We start from the raw sequence: 11,132 nt of genomic DNA, 5'->3' as shown, positions 1-11,132 counted from the left end.
TTTGGGCGGCGTTATGCTAATATTTCCACATAGTGAGGTAGATATGTGGGGGCGTGTTAGAACGAGCCATTTTAGGGGGGCGTGGCAGAGTCTTAACTTTGATAAAGAATATATCTTTGGTTTTGAGACTTTAGTCTTTGCAACTTCAGGGATCTTATCTATGCACAATCAGCTTGTAACACTCCAAAGAGAAAGGAAAACTTTAAATCGCATCATATGACCCTTTAAGTTTGTTTAACAGGTTGGCCAAGTTTTTCCAGAGTATTTGAGAAATGTTGCCTTGGCAACTAACTGAAATAAAAATAAGTTTATATATTTGATCATTGACAATCTTTGTGCTAAGGACCCCAAAGCATCTTTGTAGTTTCTCATAAAAAGACTTTCCAAAGAGAAAGGAAAACTTTAAATCGCATCATATGACCCTTTAAGTTTGTTTAACAGGTTGGCCAAGCTTTTCCAGAGTATTTGAGAAATGTTGCCTTGGCAACTAACTGAAATAAAAATAAGTTTATATATTTGATCATTGACAATCTTTGTGCTAAGGACCCCAAAGCATCTTTGTAGTTTCTCATAAAAAGACTTCCTTTATCCTGTGAAAAAATAATATTATAAATAGGTCTAAAATATTATCTGGAGAATATTTAGCTTATATTAAATTTAGTTAATTTTAATTTATTTTAATTATTTTTACATTTAATCTATTTTATTTTTGTATTAAATTTTAAATTTGACTCATTTAATTTTATTTTAATAGTTTTTAAATTTATTTTATACTTAATTTTAATCTTATTGAATTTTAATCAGTTTCTTACATTTATTGTTTGAAAACCACTGTCTTAGAGTATGTTTCTGACTTCAGGCCTTTAATTTTAACAGTTAAGCTTCAGAAAATCCTGATTGATTCACAATAATAGTCAATATGAACTTTGACCCCAGAAGTTCCCCTTAAATAATGACAACATGTAAGGCAGCATGTCTTGCTGTTGTCAGAGCGACCACTGGGTGTCACTGAGCATCTACATTCTCTCCCTCATCCAGTATGGAAAGCCGTTTTAGCATTTAACTTATAAGCCGTACTAGTATATGGCAGAACATTTTTTTTTTTTTTTACTGGTAACAATATAGTAGTTACTAGTCACTATTGAAATAAGTACTAGTAACTTTACAAAAAAACACTAGTACCTAAAGAATAAGCACTAGTAGTTAATAAGTACTAGTACTTAATGGAAAATACACTAGTATCTAAAAATAAGTACTAGTAACGTTAAATTAGATACTAGTGCGGTTTATAGATTAAATGTTTGACGGCTTGCCATACATCCAGACTGAACAAGCCTGAACGCTCCTGATGAGCTGCTAGTTAAAGCTCTTGATAGTTCAATAATACGCGGATGACAGAGCCCCGTGGGCTGGGGATTATTCCAGACTCGTGCCAAGAGAGAGAATTCTTCCAGAAATCCTGTCTTGTCTTGGTTTGTGTGATAAACACACTGGCAGAGACAGTCCATTAAAGTGGAGCCAATAGTCTCATTTTCTTTTAGCAGATTATGATACTTGTTAGTAACTTGTAGGTTTTAACTTATTCAACGGGGTTAGTTTTATGTGAGACTATCCTAAAATGTGTACTTTGAGCATTATATATTATGAAGGTCTAAATAATATTATAAATGTCTAAAATGTTGTCTGGAAAATCTTTAGTGTCTATAAAATTGTTTATTTATTTATTGATTTTACTCAGCACTATACTATTAGATATTTATTTATTTAAATCTGTTTTCATTTATTTATTTTAATCTCCTTTTTTAATTATTATTTTTGATTTTTGTTTAACACACTTTTTCCTCTAAACTGGATACCAGTTTGAAAACCAGTGGCTTAGAGTGTTAAGATTCAGGAAATCCTAATTATCAATAATAAAAAAAATAAAAAAAAACGTGTAGCTGAATCCATCTAAATAAGACCATGGACATGTATTAAGAAAGTAAATAAAGTCAGTTCTGATACATTTTGACGTTGAACTGATCTACATTTGGAAAAAAAAGGGGAAAACAAAACTGAGAACGCGAACTAGCTCCCTTCAGATAAACGTAATTAGAAATGCCCTCCTTCATCTGAACAGTGATCTGATTGGCTGGCTTGAGTGCAACAACCTCTGCACAGGTTCCTGAAATATGATTGGCTGATCGAAGTGTTGTTTCAGTTGGATGAAACATGTTACGCTCGACCCCTGCCAAACACCTTCACCCCTGGGTGGACTTATGCTTGGAAATGTTAATATGTCCTCAATGGGTTTTCCTTGGCAAACTAAAGCATTTAAATGCATAAATGTCACTCGTCCAGAACAGATTGGAAAAGTTCACAACAAACCAGTGAGAAGAGTGTGCAAACTAGCACAGGCAGGTTCAGAAGAGGCCACAAGCCGTCTTTTCCCCAACATTCCCAAATAAACACAAACAATCCCAAACACTGCACCTGTTAGCGGTTCCTGGCGCACCTCGAGACTCTCCCCCATTTCAAACAATTCCTCTGGCTTCACAGCCAGCGGCCGACATGAGAATGTTTGTCTGGGAATCTTAAGGCGATTCAGCCCATTTCAGCCAAATACATCTTCAGAAAGGGCATTTGTCTTTGGAGAGTTTTATCGTCGTGGGCCTGTGCGTCTTCACGGATTGGAAAGAGGGAATGTGTGTCAGAAGTAATTTGTTTGTGGTGTCGGCGAGAGAGAAGGAGCACTTAATGCTCGTTGTTTTACATTGTGGGTCTGGCTGCGGCATGTCAGTGTCGTTGTGGTTTGCTGTGCTGAAAAGTGTGTGTGTGTGTGTGTGATGGAGCTGTGGTTATTCACTGCTCAGCAATATGACCTGGATGCAGTCTCTACACTGCGGTATTAGTGGCCTTCTAGTAGTGAATATTTGGGGCTGGATGCTACCCATGTTACAGAAAAGTTCGATTTGAGTGTGTTTGAGTGTCATGAGCAAATGTCCAGGTCATATTTCACTCCAACATCAAAGTTAAAAAAATAAAGTATATTTAGTGTTATGTAAATCAAGTATAATAATAACTGTTATTTATTATTTAATTTACTAAATTATTTACTTTTATATACTTATTTTCTTTTGACTTTTTCACTATATCTTCAAAAATTATTAGAGCCATAATGTTAAAAAACATCTAATTGTCATTACTGTAATACATCATGCCTGTATACTTAAATAAATAACTTTTATAAAAACATGTCTTATTTTTATATACATTATTATTATTAATTTTATTTTACATTATTTTCTTCAAATTTTTTTTTTTTTTTACAAATTCTTTATATTTTTAAAATTAGGACCGTGATGTGGGAAAAAAATATCTAATTGTCATTACTGTAATACATCATGTCTGAATTTATTATTGTTATTTGCAACTGTCATTGTTTTATTTATATTTTTAAAAATTCTTATTAATTGAAAAAAAATATATTACTATTAGATTTTTAGTGTTACTATTATTATTGTTATTATTATTTTAAAAATCAGTATAAATAATAAAAAATAGCACATTGTATTTTTTATTTTTGTGTTTTGCTAATAAGTGATTTCTAGAACCAATTAAAATAATTAGTCATTAGAATTTTGAGGGTATAATGTGTTTAATTATCATCATGTCACAATGCAAAAATTGTAATGATCCTAAAAATAGCCTTAATTTTTGTTTATGCAGAATAATTCATTACTGTCTGATTTTCGGGTGAAATGTGACCTTGAGTTTTTGCCAGTATTTGTGTGATTCACCCGTTTGTCTGGTTTTCGCCAGTAATTTACCACATATAACAGAATATTGTATCCGTGTGTGAAGCTGACACGTTATATGACCGGGTCTGCGCGTCCATCTGGTTGAGGGTGTGTTGTGTGTCAGACGTGTTCGGTGTGTGTCATACTGAGGGTGTGTGTGTGAATATGTGTGAGCGTGACCTCTGCGTGTCTGGCTCTAACGGACCGTGTGTGTGTGTGTGTGTGTGTGTGTGTGAGATGGAGGGTGTGAGTGTTTCCTGTGGGTCGGTGGTTCCCCCCCCCCATAATTCCAGCAGGTCTCAGGTCACCCCTGTGTTCTCATGAACATATTTTGCATTCTTTCCTCATCCAGCATTACCATACACCTTCCTCTGGGTTTGGCCGACAAATCTTTCCACCACTTTGCCTCCAGAACAGTCTGTTTCTCTCTCGGAATCCTTTGCTTTTCCCGCTGACTCAGCTGGGCAGAGACTGCCGGGATTACAGGTTGTTGGTGACAGTAATGTGTGTGTGTTCACTGCTCCAGTTATAAGCAACAAGTCCACATGCATTATATCTAGAAATATTAAGTGCATTCCTTTAAAGTTTATATTATTTATTTGACATTATTTTCTTTATATTTTCAAAAAATACTATTAAGTGAAATTCAAACAATAACTGTCATTACTGTAATACAATGAAATATGTATATATAGTCAAATGTGCATGTGTGTGTGTTGTCTGTGATTATTATTGACATTTTTGCAATTTATTTTCTTTATATTTACCATAAAACACTAATTGTTATTACTGTAATGGATCATGTCTAAACACTACAATAGTAGCTACAATAATAATACATTTATTTATTTATTCAAAAAGTCTCAAATGCACTTGTTTGAAGTTTGACTTGTGTTTGCCTGTGCAAAAACTCTGTTACAATGCAGGGTGTTCTTAGTGGTTGCCAGGATGTTGCTATGTGGTTGCTAAAGTTTTCTACATTGCTTTGAGTTTGTTAGAATGTTCCGAGTGGTTACCAGGGTGTTGCTATGTGGTTGCTAAAGTTTTCTACATTGCTTTGAGTTTGTTAGAATGTTGTGGACGGTTGCCAGGGTGTTGCTAATTTTTTCCACGTTGCTTTGAGGTTGTTAGAATGTTCTGTGTGGATGCCAAGTCGTTGCAAATGGGTTGCTAAAGTTTTCTACATTGCTTTGAGGTTGTTAGAATGTTCCGAGTGGTTACTAGGGAGTTGCTATGTGGTTGCTAAAGTTTTCTACATTGCTTTGAGGTTGTTAGAATGTTCCGAGTGGTTACTAGGGAGTTGCTATGTGGTTGCTAAAGTTTTCTACATTGCTTTGAGGTTGTTAGAATGTTCCGAGTGGTTACTAGGGAGTTGCTATGTGGTTGCTAAAGTTTTCTACATCGCTCTGAGGTTGTTAGAATGTTCTGAGTGGTTACCAGGGAGTTGCTATGTGGTTACTGGAATGTTGTGGGTGGTTGCCGGGGCTTTGCATTTAGCACATTGTAATGCAGTATATTTTGGTCTGTAGATATGGCTTGTGTTACATTTAAGATGAATTCCTGACCATATCTTTGTTTGTATGCAGTTTGATGATAATGACGACTCACACAACATATATGTTTTGAAACACAGACACGTTTCTGTAGAGTTTACTGGCTTTGGAAAGGTTTTTGCCATACACAGAGATAAAATAAATAAGTGGAATCCTTTTATAGTAACAACAATGATAGTAACAGTCAAAGTAATATCACTTAGTCAGCATTAATCTTTATATATATATTTATATTTAGAAAAAGTTTTGTAATGTTTTTCCTTTAATAAGCTGGTATAAGACTTTGGTTCTCCGTTACATTTCCCAGTAGCAGCATTCCACATTAAAATCCGAACAGGAACGTTGCTCCTCGTGTCATTTCGTGGTGACCCGTCCCGTGCTCTCATGGGATCGGAGCTGTTCAAGTTGTCTGTGTCATTGGTTGCCACTTGTCTTTGGTCATTTAGTTTATATTTGGTGCAGCTTTAAGAGAGTTTACTTATTATTATCTTTTACATTCCAGTTCCGGTAAATCCTGTCCATACAGCAATAAGTCATGTATGATTATATCCCTCTCGGTCTTTAATGCAACCTGAAATATGCCATTGCACGCACATGCACACACACTTATACAGCATTACAATCATTCATCCATTAGCTTCAAAGGAATAGTTCAGCCAAAAATTAATACTCTGTCATTATTTACTCGCCTCACAATTACAGTTCATAGTGAGTCTGTCAAGCATCAAAAAATAAATAAAACACTAAAACTGCAGTCCATATGACTAGTGCACTACAAGTCTTCTGAAGTCATATTGTTTGGTGAGTATGCCTTGGTCTTATCGCGTAAGATTCATCCGTACATTTTTTACCTTTTAATGTTTAATAATAAAATAACTGGATCTTCCAATGAAACGTCAGACTTCTCTCTGGTGATGTATGCAGGATGCTCCAATTATTTAGTCCGCTTAAACTCCGCCCCTTCCTGAGTGCCACACCCACACGTCAACAAGCATAGAACCAAGTCTCCACCCTACATTTTTTCTTTTTTAATAATCCATTTCATTCGTATGTACATCACAATATGGAAGAAATGATTTTACACAACTTTTTTCAAACTTTTTTTGGTAGTGGTAATTAAAAAAAAATAAAAAATTCAAATATTATTATTATTCCCACAAATAGTTTTGCCCTTGATATAACAATATTTTTTTATTTATTATTTTTTTTCATTATAGAAATTACCAGGATTTTTAAAAATAGTTTATTAATTAAAAATAGTTATTTTTCCAGATAAAAAAAAAATCACACTTTTAAATGTACTTAACAATAAAGTATAGATCTGATGCTATTTCTGTTTCATCACAGCTAATTAAATTAACTAATTAACAACTAATTAAATTTATGTCTCATTGAAACTAATTCATTATATATATATATATATATATATATGTATATGTATGTCTAAATTTGTCTGCATTGTTTAAAAATTGCTCCAGTACTTTGACGTCACTGATGCAAAAGTCATAAAAAATTATAGATAGTAATTTAGATTATATTGTAATAACTATATATTGTATTATATTAAGCTATAATAATAATAACTTAAAGCTGTTGCATGATTTTGTATGACCTGGAATATAATGGATGTGTGGCATGAACCTTTTATGGTGTTTTTGACCTTTCGAGAGCTTGACGGATGTGTTAACTATGAACTGTAGTGTGAAAAATAGATGCATTGGGAGCAACATGAGGTGAGCAAACAATGCCCGATTTTTCAATTTTGTCTCAGCATGTCTTTTAAGGCAGGTCTTACCCAAGGAGCTCCCATATAACAGTAGCCTTTCTGACTCCGTTTTCAATCAGTGTCCATTTCTGTCTTTATTTCTTCCGCAGGTTCAGGGATTTCTGCTGCTCTCCCTTTGGCGGGATCACGTCCAAGTCTTGTCTTAGGAAAATTGCCACACAATCGGCGTCTACAAGCCAATTCGCTTGTGTTTTGTTTCGTGTCTTCATTGTGGGCTGCTTGTTGGATGCGCAGTCTAACGCTTCCTCCACCCGTCCACTGGGCCAGATGTCTGCTTGTGTTTGCTTTGGTTAGTCATCTCCATGTCTGAAGTAAGCTGTCTTAACCACAGCTCTGGTGTAAATTAGCTAGTCTTTATTATTAGGGTTGTAGAGGTCCAACCCAGTGGAATATAAAGTGATGCTATCGCATCGTCTGTTCAAATAAGACAAGACAGTCCTGCTTCGCATTAGCAGTGTCATTTTCACTGGGACTGTCTTTTTGTTTATTTCTCGTCCTCATGTAAACGTTAGCAGTGGGACACTGGTGTCAGCATTAGCGTGGTCGCGCTGCACGGACTCTCTTGCTCCTCTTGCTGACGGTGGTGAAGCGGAACGGCATTAAATCAGGCTGCTCTCCGGGTGGAAAGCGCTTCATGAAGTGGACGTCCTGCTGGTTGGGAAGCGTATGCGGACCACGGCGAGGGCGCCCTCTTTTGGTAAAGCCCACGTACCACCCAGTGTAGCGCGCTGACATTAGCGCTGTGTAGTTGTTTTCCAGAACCTTCTCGATGAAGACGCAGTCTGCACTACGATTGCTGGCCTTCTAGGGAGACAGAAAAGTCCATGTACACACATGGAGACAAATGTGTTAGCTTGACCATAAACATTATATGGTTAATGCATTTATTAAAGACCCCAAGCATGGACTAGTAGTCACAAATGTGTTCATTAGATTTGAGATTGTCTGTATTAGCTGTTTTCAAATTATTTGATTCCGTGTAGGCTAAGATACAAGATATAGGCCCAGTTTCATAGACAGGGCTTAGCCTAAACCAGGATTAGGCCATAGTTCAATTAGGACATTTAAGTCATTTTTATAAACATGCCTTAGAAAAAAGCATTATTGGTGTGCATCTTAAGACAAAACAGAGGCACTGAGATGTTTTAAGATCATTCAGTGCAAGTTTCTTTCAGTTGAAACAGCTCAGATTTACATTTTAGTCTAGGACTAGGCTTAAGCCTCGTCTGTGAAACCGGGGAAAGTCTGTAAAATAGGACGCAAAGTACTATGTTAATATGAAGAACATTTACATATTGATTTTTCACAGGTGATTTACTCATATTTTAAATTACACATTACATTGTGTTTTAGGGTTATACAAAATGTCTTTGAACTGTTATTATGCAGATTTTTTTTCTTACAGTGCATTTCTGTTACTTCTGCTGTATTGACAAAGTTGCCGGTTATCAAACTGTTTAGTGTACAAAAGCTATGAGTGCTAATATATTTAAATAATTCAAATAATAATAATAATTCCTTAATTCCACAGGTTTCAAAAATTTAATTTTTACTAATTCATAACTACATGATTTTTAGTTTTTGTATTACTCTTTGCTAATGTTTTATTATTTTATTAATAATAATAATAATATTAAAATTGTGTGACTCCACAAGTTTCAGTAATTTTCCAGTTCTTTTATTTATTTACTTATTTATTGTTTACTCAAAACAGCAATTGTTTAGCAAAATATTTTAGTGCTTGCCATAACTAGAAAAATATATAAGCATTATAAAAATTTCCATGACTCTTCCAGGTCTACAAATCACACATTTAAAATTCGCACATGAACAAAATAAATAGGAATTGGTTGTTTTAAATGAGCTGTTTTACTTCATTTTAAAGCATATTTTGATAAAATATTGTTACCAAGAAACATATTTTGTCTTATTTTAAAGGGATAGTCCCCCTAACAATGAAAAATCTGCATAATTTATTCACCCTCATGTTATTTCTAAACCTGTATGACTGACCGACTACTGTGGAGCACAAAAAAAACAGATATTTTGAAGGATGTTTGTTACCAAATAGCTTCGGGTCCCATTGGCTTCCATAGCATTTTTGTCCATATTATGGAACTCAATGGAACATGATAGCATTGGTTGGTACCACCATTTTTCAAAATATCTTCTTTTATGTTCCACAGAAGAAGAAAAAATGGCTACTTCTAAAATGTGGCAAGTTCTGTATATATGTCCTGCCTCAACTTTGTTTTAATAGGTGAAACAGGAAAGAAAGGAAGTGAAAGAAGTCCGCAGTGAAGTTCACCTTGCCTACGAGTTTCCCTCTGCGGTTCATACACAGGTAATAATTGGTTTCCTTCCCTCGGATTCGCACCTGGCTGCCGAAGGTGTCTGCCTCCACTACGAGCTGGGCTTATGAAGAGACAGGCAGAGAGACAGACAGACGTTACTAAAATATCACCATGAGCCCCGGTTGTGTATTGACGTAAAAAAAAAAAAATTATTATTATTAGCTCAGAATTGCAATTTCTACGTGACCATCTTTTTAATGCTTGAGATAACTATAAAAATGTATACATATTTCCAGGACTTTGAAAAATATTTTATTAATTTTCATGACTTTTCCAGGTCTAGAATCACAATTGGTAAATTCCCGCATAAATTCAAGACTGTAGAAATTCTGGCTCTTAAATATAAATGTAAGTTGTTGACCAAAATAAACAGAAATATGATTTTTAGTTGTTTTACCTAACTTTTAATCATAATTTGATCAAATATATAAAATGTATATGTGCTACATTTTTGTTACATGACTTCATTACAGTTTTTAATTTGGCATCCAATTAGCAAGCAAATATGACTTCTTTTTTTATATCCAAATTTCTATACAAATGTCTTAATTTCTCCCAATCAAACAATGAGTCAAGACAGGTGTTAAAAAAGTTGGCCTTATTTCCAGTTCATTCTTCATCTTGAAAATGAAAGGTCGAACGGAGCTCATTGCATTTTGGGATACATTTTGGCAATGGTGGGTCAACCAGATTTACAATATGCATATTGTATGCTGCAGAAATAATATGAGTTTTAATATGCTATTCTGAACCGCCTCTCTGTCACTGCATTTTAAAAGCCTCCAGATACAGTTTACTGTCAGCTTTCAATGAGGTCATTCAGCCTGTGTGTGTGTGTGTGTGTGTGTGTGTGTGTGTGTGTTTGGCAGTTGAAGCTCTGAAATGGCTCTTGCGTGACTTTTATGAGGTCAGGGGTCACCAGAGATCAATAACCTCTTTGTCGTCCTCCAATCTCTCCTCATCCAGACATCCCTCACTGGCTGTGCAAATACATTCATCCTCACCCCCTTCCCATCTTCCCGTCTTTCTCTTCCCTTTATTTCCTGATGAGGAGAGTTGATCACAAAACCTCAAGCTCTCTGGAAGCTTTCAGAATAATATTTTCACAATAGAGAATGAAAGAATTATGAGGGTGAATCTCGCAAAACCTGTCAAGATCATGTCCAGGTCACATATTCTTACAGGAAATGAGTAAGAAATTATATCTTACATAAATAAAACAAAGCCGGTTTTAGGACCATTAAGATTTTCTGAATTCTAATGTTATGAGAATTAATCCCATTTCAGGACATATTCTCATTCAGTTGCTTTGACATATTAGTTTTGTATTTCCCATTATCATTTTAATTTTAGTTAAACTTTTAGTTTTTTATTATTATTGTTGTTGTTTAATGTCTATATTATGTTCATTTTTATTAATATCTTCGATATTTTATTAAATGAAAATGATAAATGTTACTTTGGAAATTAGCTATATAAACTAAGTTTAAGTTTTTTATATTTAATTTTATTTCAGCTTTTATTTTATTTAAATATTTTTAAATATTTTATTTATTTTATTTCAAGTGATGAGTATTTTTATTGTTTTCATTTTAGTTTTAATTAACTATAATAACCCTACTATAGTAATAAAAAAAAATATATATATATATATATATAT

At 34.3% G+C, this 11,132-nt stretch overlaps 1 protein-coding gene across 1 annotated transcript in view; it reads right to left on the bottom strand.

The window, feature by feature from the left end:
- Positions 1–6,936: 6,936 nt before the first annotated feature.
- Positions 6,937–11,132, bottom strand: part of LOC107596396 (fibroblast growth factor 18-like) — an 8,020-nt gene continuing 3,824 nt past the window's right edge. Inside the window, exons 3-4 of the mRNA XM_016287118.1 lie at positions 9,427–9,533; positions 6,937–7,922 (exon numbers count right to left, since the gene is read on the bottom strand). Coding sequence (XP_016142604.1) covers positions 7,653–7,922; positions 9,427–9,533 — 377 coding nt within the window. The 3' untranslated portion in view covers positions 6,937–7,652. The remainder of the gene's footprint in view (positions 7,923–9,426; positions 9,534–11,132) is intronic.

Source organism: Sinocyclocheilus grahami, unplaced genomic scaffold (assembly GCF_001515645.1).
Source record: "Sinocyclocheilus grahami isolate Dianchi unplaced genomic scaffold, SAMN03320097.WGS_v1.1 scaffold218.1, whole genome shotgun sequence".
Taxonomy (NCBI): Eukaryota; Metazoa; Chordata; class Actinopteri; order Cypriniformes; family Cyprinidae; genus Sinocyclocheilus; species Sinocyclocheilus grahami.
This window is presented reverse-complemented; position numbering and strand designations above follow the sequence as displayed.